The sequence below is a fragment of the Syngnathus floridae genome, chromosome 9 (assembly GCF_059516105.1).
Source record: "Syngnathus floridae isolate MCC-2025c chromosome 9, RoL_Sflo_1.0, whole genome shotgun sequence".
Taxonomy (NCBI): Eukaryota; Metazoa; Chordata; class Actinopteri; order Syngnathiformes; family Syngnathidae; genus Syngnathus; species Syngnathus floridae.
This window is the reverse complement of record NC_142421.1, coordinates 10,812,235-10,833,744: the sequence shown is the minus strand read 5'-3', so window position 1 is coordinate 10,833,744 and position 21,510 is coordinate 10,812,235. Positions and strand designations below refer to the sequence as shown.

At 41.1% G+C, this 21,510-nt stretch overlaps 1 protein-coding gene across 2 annotated transcripts; it reads right to left on the bottom strand.

The window, feature by feature from the left end:
- Nucleotides 1-269: 269 nt before the first annotated feature.
- smoc2 (SPARC related modular calcium binding 2) lies at nucleotides 270-21,390 on the bottom strand. Of its 2 annotated transcripts, none has more exons than XM_088385512.1 (13): nucleotides 21,032-21,390; nucleotides 15,838-16,000; nucleotides 12,810-12,916; nucleotides 12,555-12,654; nucleotides 12,142-12,183; nucleotides 9,035-9,115; nucleotides 8,415-8,489; nucleotides 6,510-6,696; nucleotides 5,700-5,782; nucleotides 2,574-2,673; nucleotides 1,420-1,667; nucleotides 1,199-1,236; nucleotides 270-758 (listed from the first exon to the last, which is right to left on the bottom strand). In XM_088385512.1, the coding sequence occupies exons 1-13, from the start codon at nucleotides 21,104-21,106 to the stop codon at nucleotides 735-737; spliced, it is 1,323 nt and encodes a 440-aa protein (XP_088241638.1). In that variant the 5' UTR covers nucleotides 21,107-21,390; the 3' UTR covers nucleotides 270-734. The 2 variants fall into 2 exon arrangements, with proteins under 2 accessions (XP_088241638.1, XP_088241639.1); XM_088385513.1 differs by having other exon boundaries at nucleotides 9,035-9,082.
- Nucleotides 21,391-21,510: the final 120 nt, after the last annotated feature.

Sequence of the window (21,510 nt, the reverse complement as noted above, 5' to 3'; positions counted from 1 at the left end):
TTGCCTTGGGGGGGAATTGGCAAGCTGTCGAAAAGTAGGATGATACACGACCGTTGCTATGTATGACTAACGCTCGGCTTCTTAAGACTGTCAACAAGGTGTTTTATTGAATAGAAAACACATGGCAAGAAAAAAAAAACATAGCAGTTATGTAACATACTACACATGTAAATAAGTCCGGAAGTCTAATTGAATTAGATTGACACAGCAACACACACAAACATTACTCCATGTAATTAGCAGTCAGCCAGACACACACAAAAAACAAATATGTATAAAACACTTCTTTATTTCTAATAAACAAGAATACATGGAAATCTGTAGCATGTTTCTCATGGTTAGTGTTTGAAACAAGCTGCCGTTAATGACACAGGAAAAGATACTTGGTTCCAAATGAATGGGTGTCATCTGCAAGGAAACTATCCAAACATCAGATTTATAGTCATCAACACAAAAAGAAAAAAAATCCACAAAGAAAGGGGAATGATATGAAACATCAAACAAGAAAACTTGTACAACTCAAGACACTCAAAGGACACATACATTGTATGTGTTAATAATTTTTGCTTGTCAGGACACACACAAAAAAGCTAACTACAACATTCACAGATTCAGCAGTCTGTTTAAATACCTTATTTCTACAAAGTGAATTTACATTTTCCTTAAAGTACAAAGTGCAAATACTATGGTTTTTGTTGTTGCCGAATGGTGAGGGCAGAATCTCATTTGCTGCTTTAGCCCTGTTTCTTCGAGGGGTGCTGAGGAAAGCAAACACAAATCATATTAGTTTGACGCACACATTTTTTGGGAATAAGATATGTTTTTTTTTTCTCATCTGCCAACATATGATTGTTGTCCAATGAAAGGATTCTACTTTTATTTTTTTAAATGAAATACAGACAAAAAAATGATTTTAGGTAAGCGCTTCCACATGACTGCAGTTAGTGAGTTAGTTAAATAAAATTATTGTTTTTATCTAAAAAAAAAATAAACCCACATTCCTCACGGAAATAACATTATGGTTCTGAAGGGTAGAACATTCATCCAATCACAAGCATTTTTTTTTTGCCTGCCCTCAGATGAATTCAAGCAGTATGTAAAGACATTAAAAGAAAAAAGTATTGCAGAAGTATGTTTACAAAAATGTCTGGTGTTCATTTAGGATTGGGATTGGGGGCAAAAGCAATAGTTGACTTACAAGTCTACTGGGAGATAAACCTTCTCCTGTTTTGGCCCCTGTAAGACAAAAAGTGACGGAAACTTTTGTAAGGAGGAAATACATGGACTGAATTCACATTACAACTTCCGTCAACACAAAATGCAAATTGACCCTTCACTAACCTCTAGTCCCCTTAGTTACTGTTGATAGGCCTGTAAGGCTTATCACAAAGATTTGCACGGTGGTATTTCCCAGCTCACCTTCTTCCTTGGTAACCCCCAAACAGCCCATCAGCTCCTGCAGAGACAGCGCCTTGTCGTTGCTGATGTCACAATACTCCACAAACTTCTTGACACACTTCTTAGGTTTGGATTTCTTGCGCAGGAAGCGTTTGAATGGCTTGATTTCCTTCTTTCCAATGTCCCCGCTGGAGTTTTTATCCAGCTGACCAAAATACCAGTGAACCACCCTCTCCTCCAGTGTGTGGTTGGGGTCGGGCTCCACCACCCTAGAAGAGAAAATCATCAAACTGGTATACAGCATCCCTTCTCTGCTAGTCAGTTGTAATGCAGTATTTAATTATGGTGGAGAGGATTTCTATACAAATATTTACAGTCATGAATTTACCACCAAATTAGCATAGGCTAGTGATCAATTCTGGCATGTTCCCATGGACACACAAATTCTGGTTACGTCACCTCCATAAGAAATTGAGGACCTTCAGGTAATAACAGTTTTAATTTTACCTTGCAAATAGAATAGTATTATTTATTTGGTAGGTTTCAAATTAGTTTATTGGTGTCTCGGACCAGGCTGCTTTTCAACCCTTAGACCTTCCACTATTGCCGTATTTTCCGGACTATAAGGCGCACCTAAAAACCTAAAGTTTTCTCAAAAGCCGACAGTGCGCCTTATAGTCCAGTGCGCCTTATATATGGACCAAATAGCTAAATGTAAACTGGCCCGAAGCATTGCATCATGAAATCAATCATAAGTGGCCCGCTGAAGACTATGAATCATGAATCAAAACGTTTATGGATCATTATTTTGTGATTATAAAGTAATTTGTTGTGTCTGAAGTTGAAATAAAATGGAGAATGATTTGATTTGGATTAAAAATCTGACATGATGCATTAATGGTGCGCCTTATAGTCCAGTGCGCCTTATATATTGACAAAGTTTTAAAATGGGCTATTCATTGAAGGTGCGTCTTATAGTCCGGTGGGCCTTATAAATGGACAAAGTTTTAAAATGGGCCATTCATTGAAGGTGCGCCTTATAGTCCGGTGCGCCTTATATATGGACAAAGTTTTAAAATGGGCCATTCACTGAAGGTGCGCCTTATAGTCCGGAAAACACGGTACTTATTTGGCTTGAGCACAAAATTATTTTGTGGTGGATTAAGACATCATACTTTCCGGCGGATGCTGGATCTGTGACAGCATGAACCATGTCCGTCGACAGCGCATCAAGAACACTTGTCAGGAACTCTGTTTTCTTTGCACCAGGACAGCCTGGAAAACAAGGTCAATGGATTGAGTGTGCAAGTTTGGAAATTATGCAGTTGATATAGCTCTCTCAACTGATCCCCAACGTCAACAACATTCAAGTGTGGAATGCTGCCATCATTGGTGGCCTAATAAATGTTTGGGGTGGGACGTCACGTAACAGGCAGTGTGGTTTTAGCGTGTAAGAAGACAGCAGAAGGTAAAATAAACCCAAACATCTCTCACAGTTGTCTTTAAGTCCTCCTCATAAAGTGTCAGACCTCCCCTCATCTGGAAGAGGAATAGGATACCTGCCAATCATTCAGGAGGCCCCTGAGTGGCTTTGACAGCTGGACACTGAAGATGTTCCTAAGCGTTCTATGTGTAGGTCCACCTCAGCCCAAAAAGACGGACAGACTCTGATGGAATCATGTCAAAATGCTAACCAAAAAGGAACTCACATACTGGCCTTCCATCAACAATAAGGACAATACTACTTGGAGAAAAAAAAAAACGTGAACAATTAAAATGGGCCTGGGGTGGAATAACCTTAATAATAGTCATTATCTGCTCGGCCATACAAGAGCTGAAGGCTACAGAGGTCTGACAAATTCTTGGATTTTTCTTCTGCCTCTCTTTTTTTTTTTTTCACAGTCCGACTCTTCCTCCGCTTTTCCATTGCTACTCGTTTTACGGCTCAGGCCTGCGGGGCCAGATTCTCCCACATTGGAGATAATAGCATGCTTTGGTTGTCTATAACAGGTGGCAACTCAGCAACACGCCTCCGCTTCACCTCTCCTATATAGTGTGGATCGTTAGTCCAAAGTTGGATAATACACATGCCCAAACTTTTCCCTGCTCTGGTTTACACACCAAGCATATTTGCATTCAGGCTTTAGAGGAACTTCATGGGCTAAGCCCAGTATAATTTGTGACCCACTTGTTAGCCCTCCAAAATCGTGTTCTTGTAAATGAGTCTAGACACACACAATTGTACACTCAGAAAGTCATTGAAGAAGGTGAGATTTGTAGTTTGAGAGAACTTTATTTTGCATTGCTGCAGAAATAAAATGCAGATCATCATTTTGGCTCTGCCTCTATTGGCAGCAGATGCCTGGCTGCCATTACTTCAGCATCTGACTTTCAAATCAAATCTGTTTTTATGATTGTACCTTAATGCCCGTGTTTGACAGCTCAAGTCAAGAACACATCAAATTATGAGATTTCCTGCATGTGTTCCAATGCCTCCATTTATCAAGCTGCTGCGTGTTGCAAAAGGTTGGCCAATAAGTGCATGTGTGTACCCGTGTGTTGCTTTCAATGAGAAGCAATGTTATTTTATGGAACCACATGGGGCACAGCCCTGTCAGCACTCACATCAGCAGCTCCCAGTGCTTGCCTAAAAAGTATCTTATGATTCCCACAGTGGAGAGAAAGAAAGTCAAATGCACTACTTTCCACTCCAACCACTTTTGAAGCGAGTTGCTCCCTTTTCGCATCTCGCCCCATAAACCTTTCAACACTAGTGCTTCAACAGCAAGTGGACTGATGTGAAGGCAGCATTTGTAATTATGCCTGGTTTATACACTAACTGGGTTTACAGCCCTTGACGCAATAGCTCATAAAGAAAATAAAATGCAGGTTTTTTTTTTTTTTTTTACACTACCCAGGTGTATTTTCAAATGGGATTTTGGTGCAGGTTGTCTGTAGAGCAGCACAAAGTGTGTTTGTTTCATCTGACACAAATATATTATTTTATGTGCTGTTTGTCACAGTTTGGCTCATTGGGCAAACATCAACAAAGATGAGTAATAATTGCTGACATAGGCTGTGTTCATCTATGACAGCCCCGTAACACTTTGTGGTATTACAAGTCATGTGTGAGCAGAGCCAGAGTTGCTCTGCTGCTAAAATGCAGCACCTGTGACCAATGTGCCTGTCTGGAACACGGCTGCAAAAACACTTGGACTGGAGAAGAACAGTACAACCTCTGTGCATTTGCTTCTGGATTATTAACATGTTTACCAAACTATCAAAAAAAAATAAAAATAGAAACCTCCCCTAAACTATAATTTGCTTGTGCGCACCTGAAAGCTATACGTGCTGTACTTTGTTTACAATTTGTTATATGGTGTCTTGGAGGATACAATTAAATGTAACAAAATGCATACCAATTTATGGGAAGGGTAGTGGAAACTGGCCAACCATGACAAATGATAATTGCAAGTGGTTAAGTGATAATGTTATACACACGTCCATCAGTGAGAATGGAACTAAATCCCAGCAGCACACACCTACTACGTTTTAAACGCTCTCTCTTCAGTTCAACTCTTTAGGTGAGTTTCATTCATCTATTATTTATTTATGTATTTATTTATGTATTTATGAATGTATGTACTATGTATTTATTTATTTATTTATTTATTTATTTATTTATTTATTTATTTATTTATTTATTCATTTATGTTCTGTCTGTTTGCTTATTTATTTACATATTTACTTATCAACTATTGTATTTAAATAAAGCTAAAAGAGAGGAGGACCATTCAAGTCTACGGGTAAGGTTCATTGTAATGGGTTTTCTATTTTGCACAGTTTTTATATTCAGACTGCAAGTAAGCCACCCTGATAACTGATAAACTCTGTACACACCTTTAATTAGGTTATCTATGCTGTTGTCAAGCGGTATATCACTGCCTATTCCTTCCATTTCATGATCTATTACCTCCAAATCTGTCCCCTGCTGCTTCTCCTCATCTCCTATCTATCCTCATCCTGCTATCCTCCATCTCCACATGTCAGTGTGGATGAATCCCCACCAATCTGTCTCTGTCTCCTGGATAGCTGATCATGGAAGGGCAGTATCTGGCAATGCTCAAGCCTTTATCAAGACCTTCCTAATGATATCAGTAAACACACACACATGGACACACACTTCCATTGTTATCACAACCTTGGAAGGGTGGCAGCAGTTGGAGGCCAATGACTGAAGAACTTCCCCTCTGAGCAAAGAAGAATAACAGAAACTGAGTCCAACTACCCGTGAGACGTACCTTGTAAATGTCTGCTTCTGTAATGGTCCTTTGGTTTTGTTGGATGGGCCCTCGCATTGCCATCACACTTTGGCTGCTCATACCTTGGGCAATATAGGAAGAAGTTAATCACGTGTCATGTCACCCAGTGTGAACTGGACCGCAAAGACAGTTTTCAACAGAGACATTTTCTATAAATCTATGAGATTAAAATACTTGTGGAAAAGCGGAGGCCTTGACACACATCCAAAATGGGGGAAATGATTTGGAGTCTGGTATGAGGACAGCAAGGGTGACAAGGAGAAATTTAGAGTGAGAAAGGCAGAAAGGGAGCGTGGGACACAAGGAAGTGTTCGGAGAGCCAGAGCCCCACTCAGGGTGCTCTGCGAGTTGGCCATAAGCCGGCCTGGGACAAGTCAAGAGAAGTGTCACAATCCATACTTTGGTGTGTGCTAATGTGCTCGCTGGCTCTTTGCCTGGATCCTTGTTAATCTGATAGCAAACCATGGGTACTGGTACCAAATGCACATTGCCAGTCTGAATGATCTCTGTCTCAACGTAAGCAGAGATGTTATATCAACCCAGCTCAAGACAGGTTTGTTTTGTTTTTATCACTGTTGGTTTGTGTCTAAATAAGTTTGCAGGATGATGCAAACTACACAATCACAATACTTTGTGGAGGGATGTAGAAAGAACTTTTACTATTTTTAAGTCACTACGCCACCTCAGGGTCAAAATGATACAATCCCAGTGATGAGTGGAAATTGCCTCTTTATGTCTTCAAAGTTCTAGCAAAAAGAATTGTAGCAAGATGCCCAAGGCAAGTCCTACCTAGTGGAGGTACCAGGTATGGGCCGACCAGTGTCCACCAGAACACACCAGCAGTAACCAGTCGACGGATGGCATTGGACTGGCTTGTACAATCCGCCTTGGCCACAATCGGGAACAAACACAGCATCGTTCTTGTGTTGCTTTGCTTCATCTTGAGCAGACTGTTGTTCCTGGTCACACGATGAGGCTGGAGAGAGCGACATCACAGAGGCATTATTGTCACACAAACACTTTTTCATGTAATTGCAGGTTCACTTGGACGCTAAAGCATGAATTTAGTCTTACGCCTAGCCACATCTGGTTGACATAATTTTAAACATAATGTAGGAAAGTCAAACATAGAGTAGATAGCTTTCTCACTGCTACTATTGGCGGGGAGAGTCTGTGGAAGTTGAGGCGACGACTCCTCAGAGACAGAGTGTGCAGACTTCTATATCAGCCCCCTGTGGCACTGTTTACGGACATTAATGGGCTAATGACACACAAGCACGGCACCCCATGCCACAAGTTAAGTAAATATTTAAAAAGTCAGCCATCCTCCATGGATGTATATGACAGAGAGGGAAACAGACAAGACAAATACTAAAACCTTGGTCCTTTGGGCCTTCGCCGTCACACACCCACACATATTGACACCCTACTGCAGTGTTCCGTAGGAATCTTTATTTACATCAGGAGTGTCAAACTCATTTTTTTCGCGGGCCGCATTGTAGTCATAGCTTCTCTCGGAGGGCCATTATGACTGTCAACCTAAATAAATGTATGAGCACCTCATATTATATGCAGTAAAACCTACAAAACAAACTGACAAATAACTCGTTTTCAAATGAGATGAGTAAAAACTGGTCAAATATTAAAAAAAAAAAAAAAGACATTATTAAAAGTGAAGACAATTTGCAATACTAGTAATGACACATGAATTTGATGCACTATTTGTCTTTGCGGGCCACATAAAATGATGTGGTGGGCCGTATCTGGCCCCCGGGCCATAAGTTTGACACATGTGATTTACATGAACACAATTCCAAGAGAAAATGGAGTGCCTCACTGTGTTTTATTCTCTCCTACAGAAAAGTCTGATGGGCTTCTTGCAAAGCCCCAGCAGGATCTAATCTGTTGTGGAGATATCCAAGAGATGTGTAGCATTAAACTCGGGGATGCAAGCTGATCGCCTCTGGCTAAGAAAGCTTTTTTTATTTTTGTTGCTAATTCTTTCAAGGATCGGAAACAACTGCAGGATTATGAATATCCCTTTTCTTTGTTTATTTTAAGAAATCTTTGAGCATACAAAAGAGACTGAATGAAACGCCTCTCTGCTTTTCTTAACGGACTCTCTTCGCTCCAGTACCTCCATATGGGCTCTCTTGGTTGGGCTGTTTTTTCTTCATTCCCCACTCAATACCCCAAAGAGTACATGTTAATCAAAACCATCATTCCAGCATTTTTCATGCTTTTTTTTTTTTTTATTGGTTTTAAATTATGATAATGGAAGTCATGCACAAATGTACTCATGCACGCTGGCTTTTGAGCCTAGATGAATGTTTTATGCAGGAAGAAACACAAATCCCCAAAGAGACCAAAGGGTAACTGATCTGTGTGTTGAGATCAACGTGCAACGTGAGTCAAAGAAAAGCACGGATCAAGCCAAAAGAATAGAAGATCCTGTGTTTGTGCCATGTGCTGATAATTACGAATAGCTTGCAACAAAAAGAACCACAGTGAAGCGTGGTGTACTCCCAACACCAAGATGTACTGGCTTCACCCCCCCCCCCCCACCCCCTCATCTGTACTGAAGAGCAGCCACAAACTATGATTGCTCTCTAAAGTCTGCAGGAAAACACAAAGCCTGCTTTCAGTTGAGGTCTGCAAACACCCAATCATTATGAAAAAAAGGTTCAAACTCACATGGTGCTCTTGTTCTATTGTTCTGCCGGCTGCGGACCTGCTCCGTCCACAGAGTGGGGTACTGGGAAATGATGTCTGAAAGAAATCACCATGACAGCTTTATTAGCATCAATTGAAAACACAGTCGTATATCATCTGAGCCAAATGTAGGCCTTCCAAAACTCACAGACTGTAAAAATCACATCAAGGTTGTCAGATATCAAATACCAAAAAAGTCAACTGCATTTGACAGATATGGCTGGGAAATGGGAAAATCTGAGGTAGGTAAACTATTGACTGCTGCCTGTGAGTGTCATTAAGCCATTAGATGATTACATCATTCAAAAATGATACTTTCTTTTGACTATGAAAAAAAAAATCTAATATAATGTTGAGACTGCAGAGATTAAAGCACAGTAGTTCCTCTGCTACTGTTTTATTTTTTTTATTGCTGGATTTGGAATTTCCCATTTTCATAACGTTGATGACATTTACATAAGCATTTGCTATATAATGATACTAAATATCAATGTATTGAGCCAAACACTAGTTGTTGTACATCTATAGTCACGAATAATATTAAAGGCATGTAGTGACTACCAATCACATAATGATGGACCAATGGATGGATAGAGACTTACCTTCTTCATCTGCAGGGGGTTGTGGATCCACCACTAAGCCAGTTTCATCTGCATTCAGAATGGAGAATATTTGCAAAGAGACTACAATTACAAGCGTAAACTAGATCAAAATGATACATAACTTGATGAGATTTGCACGTTGCCCGGTCAAGAAAGTTGGAGGCAGAAATAGAGGTGAAAGAAAAAAAGTCAGGGAGGAAAAGAAGATAGTGGTCATATCGTCCCATGGGGAATCGTTGTTCTGAGGTACACACCAACTGTGATGAAGTAACATCACGTGTCCAGTTGTCCTTCCTGTGCTTCTTATTCCAAGCATAAATAAAGGACACAAATGTTAAAGAATGCAATGGCCAGGTCTGAGACGAAACAAAGAACTGTGAGAGAATTCAGCTCAGTATTTGTTTGGTGTGTTTGTTTGATTTGTGGTAAGAAGAGGACGGGGACAGAGGTTTGGAGTCTCTCGGGGTGAAGCCAAGGCCGTAGGTGTGGTTAACCTCACTGCGGGTCACTTCTTCTCCAAAAGTAAAGCAGGAGTGAGGACAAATCAAAACGAGTATTAAAGGTCAATGTAGCCTTCATTGCTAGCACTTCCATTGAATGTAATTTTGAACACCAGCCACTCATCTTCTTGATTGGAGGATACAACTACAATGTGAGCTGCAGCTTGTAGTCAGGGGCTGAAATAAAAATAGTTATTTATGATTTGGATTTATAACGAACCACTAATGACCTATTTTTACTTTGCGGCGTTTGACATGACTGCAACACCTCTTATTGCATCTGCCAGGAAACCCCTGAGCAATTTGTGGTCTTACAGCATTAGATTTATTGCTGTTTGCCAGTCATAAGCCGCACATGTTTCCAGCATGTGAATGAGTTTGTCAAGTTAAGCACCAGAGAAGAGTTTATGGTGAAGCATTTTGTGTCTTAATGATGCTTCGATGCCTTGACAATTAAAGTGCTTCATGGAATATTTTGGTGCCGATGGACTTCTGCGGGATGAAACTATTACTGCCATTACTGCTATTTCCAATGGACACACACCAAATGTAGTTTACTCAGATTTTTTGACACACACTCCCCCACCCTACTTTTCTCCCAGCATCACTTGCTTTCTCAAATATTGCATTCACACTTGATATAAATTTAATTACTGGCGCAAGCTTAGATGAACACAGTACCCAAGAGACAATCGCAACAGAGAGTTGTTCAATCAAGCGTGCAAACACAAACATGCACTGACACAAACAATAAAATTGTGAATCAATCGCAAACCCTCAAATTACATTTTTTTTTTAATCATTCAGATCATCTGTCAGACAGATGAACTTTTGAAAGCGATGAGGAATTTTTTTTGAAAGAGAACTGGAAGGGAGACTTGTGGTTGCTGGTGAATGCTTAATGTTGAAAATTTAATTATGGTGAATAAAGTGTTAACATTTTTTTTGTATGTGAATCACTCCATGAGGCAGAGTGATACAAAGTATTTATAAATCATCAATTAGGGCTGTTGAGATGACTGGTTAGATCGACATCATGTTTGAACATAGTCGTAAAAAAATCATCATTAACCTTATCTCAAAACATCTCTGCTTAAACGTTTCTCTCAGTTAACAGACTTATTTCATAACAGCCTTCAGGCCCCCTCAGCTTGATAAAGTAGCAGCAAGCCTTTACAGGCCTTCCAACCTGCACGCCACAGATACAGGCGAACAGACACATGCACAAACATGTTTTGAAGGCTGCACACATGCACATTGAGCACATAGAGAGTGTACAGTCAAATGTATTCTATTTAGTGCACAAATTACACATGTGCTGCAATCACTGCTGCGCATGTCTCAGCCTGATGGTGGCAGTAGCGTAACACAGAATTTAGTGACGATGTTAAGAAGAAGTCAGCAAACCAAACAAGCCACTACAACAAAACCCATTTCGAAGTCATGCTATATTTCCCATTAAAGTAAAATGTACCTGAGATGGCCTGAAAGATTCTCTGTAACTTCCACTAACATCCCAGGCTAAACTTAGCTCCTTGCCCTCACAAAATGATCTTACTCTCTCAGTGAACTACCGTATTTTCCGCACTATAAGGCGCACCGGATTATAAGGCGCACCTTCAATGAATGACCCATTTTAAAACTTTGTCCATATATAAGGCGGACCGGATTATAAGGCGCACCTTCAATGAATGGGCCATTTTAAAACTTTGTCCATATATAAGATATATACATTTGGCCCGCGGGCCGGACTTTGGACACGCTTGCTGTAGTGGCTCAATATTGGTCCATATATAAGGCGCACCTGATTGTAAGGCGCAGTCGGCTTTTGAGAAAATTTGAGGTTTTTAGGTGCACCTTATAGTGCGGAAAATACGGTATATAATTTTTTTTTACACCAATAATACTTTGCTACCAGCCAGGGCTTTTTCACCATCTTGTGTTACCTAGAGCATTAGAGAAAGGTGAGATTTTCAGCGAACAGCAGAAGGTCATATAAAGAAAACATTTCTACAATTTTACCCCTCCAACACACCTAAGAGACATTTCAAGAAAACACATTTTGTAAACACATTGTTAACAGCTCTGAACACACATTTCTTTACAAACAATCTGAAGAAAATTATTCTCACACATGTCTATTGCCCTGTTGGTGTGTCATGTCGTGTGACTGTCTGCATGAGCTGTGGCCGAGGGAGGCTGAGTGTGTTTATATGTTTTACACATCTCCCGCTGTTAAATGGCTGAAAAGTGCAATGATGGCTGTGGCTTTCTGTTCCCACATGTGAGGGCATTACAGGAAGTACTGAAAAATTCCTCAAAGGGCAATCACTTAAACGCATTGTAGTAGACGAACACACTTGTTGAATTTGTGAAAAGGGAACTGCAACTAAGTGTATGCTTCTGAGTATTGATGGGTGTTGTTTTATGTGTTACTTTATACTAAAGTTGCAGTTGTGATGATGATGTTTAAAATGATAGATAATATGTTGGCCTGTCTATGGCATTTCCCATTGTATACTAGCTTTAAGATAGCAAACCTATGTCAGACAATTGGAAATAGCAGCCAAGTGAAAACACAGTGAGTGACAAAAATTGACTTCTCACCTTTTCCAGGCTCTCTTGTGGTTGCTCGCTCTTGTTTCGACCCTAAAAAGCAGAATTTGCATTTAATCAAATACCTCAAAACACTCTTCAGAATGTCATCAATTATGACTTATACACTAGATCCACTTTTGATTCGATTGGAATAATTTGTGATGGAAGGAGACGTCTACCAGCACTGAACCACAGTAAATAATAAATTATGAAATAACAGCAGTGTCTTGTAATTGGATGTAAATGAAGAGAAGAGAGTTGCCTAAAGATTCACCAAAAACCCAAAAGAATAAAGAAGTAGAGGAGGTGGTGGTTGACATTAATAAGTATTTAAAAGATGCAGCGACTCCTTTACAGTATTTGACTCGGAATTTGCTGGCCATCTCTTTTTTTAAAGGGGGCAGGGGGGGGTTTGTGCCCACCTTGACATCGAGGCTTTTTATTGGCAACAGCTGATCCACTGATCGGTCGGCCATTGGGAGTGACGCACCAACAGTATCCGGTGTAGCTGTGACACTGAACCTGTGAAGCAAGTTTTAGCAATGGTATTGGAGTGATACTATATACTACATATAGTATATACCCAATTCTACTGGATTTAATAAAAATGCTGAAAATGAATAAAAGCTGCGTAGCATCCATCCCTCACATCCCAAAGTTAACATTTATTTAGTTACCTCACTGTATGTGCCATCGGGGTTGCATACTGGGACAAAGACCTGAGGAAAAAGCTTCTTGGCCTGCTGCTCTGTGTACTTCTTCTCTGCTACGCATCTGGACGTATCTGAGGAAAACCGCAAATCACCACAATCACGACACATCACAGAGAGCCATGATACGAGCCACAGCTCGATTACTTTCTTATGCCGCGCAGCTGCAGGCCCTGAATTGCATGCATGATGATGAAACAAAAAAACGAAATGTAAGGGGTTGGAAGAAGGGGGACTAATAATTCAAGACATTTCGGAAGCAGCGTATCAGATGCTTGTGTGGCTGGGAATAGAACCAACACTCCTTTTAGTCTTATTAGCAGAACGCCAGGCTGGTCTGCGTGGTGCCTGGTGGTAAAGCCATTACGGAAGGAGACGACTTGTGCAGCTTCTGCAGAGCATTCCAGTCAATGAAAAAAAGGGCTGACGATGCACAAGGCAAAGCTAAACCTTCCTCAGTCTGCCGCTCACCATCATCATTGTACCCAAACCAAGGAGTGTAAATACCAGTAGAAATGTGCATCTGTGAGCGTTCACTGGTGTCTTTCACCCCAACAATATCAATATCAATATTGAAAAAACAATGATCTTATAATGATGTAGTTTTGATTAAATGAGCTGGTTAACTTAAAAGTTAATGTCTTGCAATGTGATAACTATACAAAGAAATTTCATTCAAAGAATGTCAAATTTCAATTCCTGCCCTATAAGGGAGTTAAAGCACAAAATCTGAATAATTTATGATGCTACCTGCGATCGGCTAGTGACTAGTCCAGTTTGTGCCCAGTCAACAAGGATAGGCCCAGCTGACCCGTGACCATAATAACAATAAGCACTAGAGAATATGGATGGATCATGCCTCCTGCATATTCAATACAAACCTTTTCCTTTATACCCAACATATCTTAGCAAACACAGAGCTCAGAAAGCTAACCATGGCTTGTATATATCATTTGCAATAGGGCTGTGAGTGAGCGGGAGTTTATATCAGGTGACAACGGGCGAGAGGTAGGCTAACCTGGACGGTTAGTCGTTCTCGCTCACATTCACATCTCATGATCGGGGTGTCAAACTCATTTGTGTCGAGGGGCCGCATGGTAGTCATAGTTTCCTTCGGAGGGCCATTATGAGTCTCAACGCCTTATATTATATACAGTATACACTACACAAACTACACCAACTGATAAATAACTAGTTGTATTATTTTTAAATCAGAGAATAGTAAAAACTGTTGAAATATTTTCAAAAGATGAATGGTAAAAAAATGGCTGCAATACCTCTATTTTTAAAAGTAAAGACAATTTGTAATTTTAATATTGACACATGAAGTCGAAGCACAATTTGTCTTCACGGGCCACATAAAATGATGTGGTGGGCCATATCTGGCCCAGAGGCCTTGAGTTTGACACCGATGCTTATGACGGACAAACTCCACACAGCAAAGCCAGAAAGCGATGAGGCAGATATGCTAACCACTCAACCACCGTGCAGCCGTTTTCCAATAAACATCTGAGAATGATTGGTTAAAACAGGTACAAAATGAAAGGTTTCAAATAATGAATTTAGAACAGCTATGAATTCAACTCATCTTGATGGCCAATTACACCATCTGTTTAAACTTTCAGCTACGCCTCAATGGTAACTTGCAGTGACACACAGTGCCCGTCTGTCTGGCAGGTTCATAGCTCATCAAAACAATGACTCACGCAACGCTTGAAAAATGGACCCATTTGGTCACACGGCTGCAAGTTATTGAAATTAAATATGGATCATCCAATTGACGCACAAAGTAGAGCGTGCTAGTTTATCTTTCGTGTCTGCATGTGTGTCACTGCCACTGTTGAGGAAGGGCAAGGTGATGCGGGGGAAAACGGGGAATTAAGGACCTCTCTAAAGTTAGATTTACTGGAAAATCCCAAAACCATCCTCTTTCTCCGAGGGGGCTTTAACCTAAAAGGGCTGAATGGAAAAAATGACAGGACACTTGATTCATTCCAGCTCGGTTATAGAAAACAAATGTAAAAGCGTTCTCACCATCTTTGTGGTTTTAGAGCAGATGAGCCCTCTGTCTCATTTGGACTTTGATTATGAATGCAGCTTCTGCTCCTTTCACCCCTGACATCCAGCAGCAGAGGGGGGTCCAAACTCTTATAGACCCCATGTTTTTGACACATACAATACGACTTTCATGGACTTTCGGCCCTTTCAGCTTCCTAGCTGGAATCCTCTATTCTGTTTGCCGGCGCGGCCGTCTACATCCAGATGTCTGCTAAGAGATGTTGCCATAGAGACCCAGCAAGGGCATACAATTGTGCAAAATCCTTCTCTATCAAACAAGACCTTTCTTTATCTCAACAAACACTTTCACTCAAAGTCTCTCATGGTAAATGCATCAGAAGTAAAACGCAATTAACTGTCAGGATAGTAAGGGCGACATCGGGGAGCTCCGATTCCATCCTAGCAACAATGAAGGTTTGTGTGATGCTTCCCGAGCCCGCTCGTTCTCGGACTCCTTTTGTTCAGGCTCACCAGTTCTATTCATTACATCCTCAACATTAAGACTCATACGCTTTAGAAGCTAAAAATATAAATACAGACACATGTCTTAAACTGTATTCCGCCTCCAACAAGGCTCTCACGTCTCTTCCTACTAAATTCAGGTCCAGCCTATACAGTGATGAACTGAATGATTTTAAAAGGAGTGTCTGACATATCTGATATTGTTAACGTGAAATGCTTAACCCACACATGTAGGTACTCTACGTTAAATCACACAGCCAAATAATCGAGTCAACATTTCTGCACTGCCAACGTGGGCGTCTGAAAGCAGGCCGTAAAGCCTCCCACACACTCTCAGCATGTCAGCCCCACTTGTCCTCCCAGCACTCAAAAAATCAATTATGCTGAAATGAATTTAACCCAGAAGTTTCTCCTGTGACCCCCTCCGCGCATTTGAGAGCATCAGGCGGCGATGAAGCGTGACTCATGACCTGACCTTTGCATGGCCCTCGGATGACCTCCAGCTGGGGGTCGCGGCACTTGGCTCGAAGGAACTCGCAGCGAGATGTGAAGGTCCTGCCGTCTGAGGCGCATAAGGGTTTGCGAGGAGCTCTGCTACATTCCATGTTACACTCCTTATCCTGATCCACTCGTAGGAACTGTCGCAAGGAGAAAAAAAACGAGACAGCATGAGGAAACAGTTGCAAGACTTCTTATTTCTGGGAATCAGCAAACTTTACATCTAATGTTTTCCAAACTGTGAAATAAAACTTTGAAAGGATTTTAGATGTGGGCGCTTTTACAAACCATTTAAAGTTGGATTTGTGGTTAACTTGATATATTTGGGAAATCATTACATAATTCATCCGAGCTGTCAGACAGGGGGGTTAGCTGACAGTGTGTGCACCGCATTTTGCCATTCCTTTGCAACAAAACTAATGGCTTTAATTTAAAATGAGTTGTGTTTGCTTATTTCTCCAAGCCAGGAAATATTTTATATTTATCTAAAATGGATATAAATATTCAAACCATGAAAAAGTAAGAGGAAAACACTTTGTATTTTACGTCAATGTTTGTGACATGGCGGCATGGCACCCAAGTGGTTAGCACATCTCAGAGGTCGCGGGTTCAAAACCGGGCTACTGCCTTAGCATCTTCTCCCTATGGCTGCGTTTGTTTGCTGCGGGTACTCCAGTTTCCTTCCAAGTTCCAAAAACATGCATAGTAATTTAGTAGGATTGTCATCTACTGTATCTTTCTGAATATTATGTATCAATATTATCTAGACATGCAGCATTTACAGTATTGACAAAGTGTGTGGTGGGGGGGGGGGGGGGGGCACTCCCACTTTTGGATATCTAAAATACTTCTTCGATCCATAGTAAAAAGACACAAATCATCTACTGCAATGTCAACTCTTGGAGAAAATGTAATTCCATGTCTTTGCCAACACCTGCACCTGGAGTTGCTCCCGAGGATGAGAAACATAACAACACAGACTCTTGGCTGAACACATCGGATCACCTGTGTCAATGCCACCATTGTATCAACCACCATGGTATGAAATCCCCTGGCCAAGCCACACAATAGGGCGGCGGTGGCGAAGGGGGTGGCAACCAACTGTGACTGCTACAATGACTGAAAAGACAGTAGATGATGGAGTGCTTCAGTCAAATACATGTCAGAGTCTTTGTGTTGCTACAGTGCGGGAGTTGGGTTTTCATAAAGTTTATGTGATTCATCTTCTCCACGACGTGAGTTAAGGCAGGGATAAATAGCATGCAGGTGCTAGTTTCAGGCATAACACTAGATAGATGTCTGCTTTTATGAAGAAAATATTTGAGTACTATTTGATTAGTGTTTGAAATGAAAGCTGTGCGACTTGTCATTGCACAAAAAGAGGCTTTCTCATGCCTTGGATTTGTTGTGAATTTACAAAAGAGAAGGCATGGCACGCCACGGAGCTAGAGCAAATGTCACACACACCCTGCAGAAGTGGGATGAACAGCAATAAAACAAATTTGTTGCGTCTGACGTCTTACAAATCAAGTGAGGGATGGTGTTTGGTGGCAGCCTCCTATGTTCAGACGAGCAAGGCTGCAGGGCTGTGCTGCACCTGGAAGGGGGTTGGCAGAGAGGGAGGGGGGGCAATGTCGCCTCGGGGTGGGGGTGTGGGGGGTGCAGATGGGGGATGAGCCCAGCCTGTCAGCCTGGCTCATAAATCCTCCCAGAGCCAAGAGGCCCGTAGACACACATCGGAAGTGGAGTTGTTCTTGAAGTGATTGAATTAAAATAATTTTTTTTGGGAGCCCTTCAAAAATATGACCTTTTTCAAAGCAGCAAATCATCAAGAGGAGGAGACAAAATGAGTGCTAATGAAAAAGAGCTGGGGAGCTGTTTGCCTTATGAGAACTTACGCCTCAGCACTCATCTGTCATCACGCAACCAATGCGAAGAGAACTAGCTTGACTTCCTTGTTAGCAATAACTTGAAAAAAGTCACCACTCTATTTCAACGGCTGAATAGAACCAACTGTGTTTTTTAATGTAAAACATATGTCTTATCTTATTAAATATTTAGACACATTTCTAATGAATTCAAATGAGAGCTGTATCAATGACTTTGTCCTTAGCATCATCTGTACCACTGATGTTTTATCTACACGAGTAAATAGAGAAACCAAAATAATGAAACACTTATCAGTTTCCACATCACTGAACCTACAGCAAGAACAACAAAAATAACATTAATAATCACATTCTTCAATGATTGTGACAATAACTATGGCAGTATACTCATCTTGAAGAAGTATTTAACTCTTGCTGTCCTTAAATATGAAAAGGAATTATGTGATACTAAAGTGAGAATCGCAATATTGCTCGCTATAGTTTAACAGAATTTCACATTCAATTTTTCAATTGATGCATACCTTTTTTTTTTTTTTGTGTTTAAACAGGTGATCAAACATTGCTCCACTCTCCTGACACTCACAAATACTAACAATTATTATCTGTTTGGTAGTCCACATTCATCTTGACCAACAGATAAGGCAGACAGGTTAAAAAAAACAAAACCTTCCACTCAGTCACCCCCCACAAAACAGACTGTTTGTTTCCAGCCCTGCTATGATGGTGGGCTACAAGCCTTTCCACAACTCCCGCTGGACACCCCATTGCCAGTACAACACCACTATTGTCATTATCTCCCCATGCCAGCCAACAGCCTGACAACCCAAACAGATTCATTCATCAAAACAGGATCCTCCTCAAGGGCCACGGAGCAGCACCCAGCAAAGCGCCAAGTGTCTGTGAGTTTATGATGAAGCTCCAAGAAAACAGCAATGAGAACCAAATGAGGCATGAAATCATTCACCCACCCAGAATGACCATCACTGTTTAAAACACTGAGATAAATATGCTCCAGAGACATTTTCCTCCTGTATAAGCTTTTCATCAAGTGGCTTTTAGATGCAAATGTTTGTGCATTTGGCCAGCGATGACGGATGGGTGAGGCAGAGCTATGCGGTTGGCCGGCTCCTCATTCCATCACCTCATGCATCAATATGAGAGAGTGAAAGATCTTCTTGAAGTTAGGCAGCACAGCTTCTCATGATTCACAAGCAAATCATTAATGACATTACTTTCATTAATTGGGATTCAACAAATAGTGTGTCTAACCAATTTAGGATATTGCACAAATTATTTTCTTGTCCACATTCATATTGAGTCTCAGGTTTCACACCAACTTGCTAGTCTCACATTTATTTTCATGATCCGTCTTACAAGTTGGCTTTTGTATCCGCTACAATAGTACCAACAGATGGTAGAATATCAAGCGAGTCAAGAAAGGGCGAGACAGGTGGAGTGTTCAAGACCAACCGGCATAAAAATCAAATCCAATTATCTCCCCCGAGGCTCCGCAGCATTGTGGTCCTGAATGGCGTACGGAGGAGGCGAGACTCCAGCAGTGAGCACATTGTAGGCTCAGAAGGGCCTTTTGGGCTCAAGGGCCCCTACTTCCAACACCCTGAGAGGCCCCTCACACCACCGCCTCACAAGGTCAATGGGGTCCCCAGCTGAGTTTCGAGGTAAACGTGTTAAATGGCCTTGGCGGGAGTTTCCTGCGTAATCGGTTGGATGCTACGGGCATCATTAGTTTCAAGCCTAGTGGAAAGGGATGAAAGTGACAGCCTTTAACCAAGCTACTAACTCAATCAAAGGAAAAGGCTTTTAATTGCTGTGAAAGATTCTCAAAAGAAAAAGTGATGGTGAAGGAAGGCCTCTCTTCGTCACATGATTGTAAAAAAAAGTCTCTTGGGGCAGGCCCACAATTTAATGAAATCATGGGGACCAATGGAGCCTATATGTTTGAGAACCATTTAGTTTGAAACGAGAAGAGCAGTGTTAATGTGTCCACATCCCCTCACAGACCATTTCATGCCATCAACCATGGAAAATATTGTTGTCGTGAAAATCCCAGTCAAATATCCCATTGGTCTACCCTCTTGTTTGACCTCAAATATGCTGAGGGTAGCACATTGGAAACCAACCAGCCTCTCGTGTGTCATTCAAACAATCCACCATTAATTACTTGCAAAGAACAAATCCAAATGGCCATGTGCTGTTCTAATAAAAAGCAAGTGAAAACCCACAATGGGGAAGTTTGACGCAGAGCTGTCATAAAATATGTTTTAATCACATAGCAGAGCCTGGTACTCGTGATAAACGATCCAACATGAACAAAATAAATAAAATTAAGAAGCGCATCTGCTCATGCAACACTTCCTCCCACATTCCACAGCTCTACTGTGTCATTGGACGAGAGGATCTCCGACTTTTCACCTACAGGTTAACAATTTGTGGTCATTTGTTTCCAACTGGTTATTAAGGCATTTTGGTGCGGAAAATAAATAATGATGCCTGGGGAGGCAGCTGTTGCATCAACCTGTAAATCAGGAACGCCCCTGACTGAGCACATTCCACTCTGCTCCTGTATGTGCACTTGATAATGACCAGGATTTTCATTTCACTATAATTGCACATAATAGAAATATAATACAGCAGTAAAACAGTTTCAGGAAAAACGACCAGTGGTTTTGCTGTCCTGCTGCACATGGCTGCAAACTTTCCCAAAACGACATGAACGTCAAATTAATAAAAAGAAAAAAAAAAAGAAAAATACAAGGCAAATGAGGAAATTAATTGGAATTGGTCAGGACAGATTCACAGATTAAACAGATTAATCGATTAAATAATATTGTTTTTCTTAAAACAATACAAAAGCATTTACGTGTAAAGTTTTGGAAAACAGCTCTCAAAACGGAGCAAGGGTGGTTATTGAAAATAAAAACACAAATTGGATAGTGCGTGGAAAGCAAGTCAATCTACTTACTACAAGCAATTAAAGAGGCTGCCCGTTCTGAGATTTTACAATTTCTGCATCTCTTTATGCCATTAAAACGTACGTTGGGTTCATAAGGATTACAGCATTAGTTCTTATGTCTACAAAAAATAGAACAAATGGGTTTAATCCTGTGTTTCAGATTCCTTCAAGAACCCCAAAAAGCATCAAAATTGCCTTTGGGTTAAACAGTCACCCCTTCCGTTATTTGATATATGCATCAATTCTGCATTAGTCGGACAAGTAAATGCATCCTATGAGTTGGATTTCAAACAGGCAGTTGTTCCTACCGTGAGAGCGGAGAACTTTTGAGCGTGTGCTGCGCTCAGCAGACAGAGGAAGACCAGCAGAGGACAGACGCGCATCCTGGCGCAATGTGGCAACGCCGTTCAAATTACGCTCAGTCAAAAACACACCTGTGCAATACCAAATCAAAAAATAAAATAAAATAAAAATGAAAAAGAAACCAGGCGCTGGTTTATTATACTTGTCACCAAAGCTTCTTAATTTTCTCTGCGCCACAGTTTGTGCAAGCTCCTATAATTTCACGCGGTGTGAGACAGGTCCGTGTCCCTGATCGGTTTTTCTCCCTCAGCGTGTCTTCCACTTCTCCTTCCTCTCCTATCCGATTTTCTTTCCTCCGTGCACCCCCTCCTTCTACACGCAGCACCTCCAGTTGGGAAGGGGAACGTGGGAGGGTGGGAGAGACCAACTCTGGAGTATAGACGTCATAATTTTGCATTTTTCGCCTTGCCATTACCATTCAAAA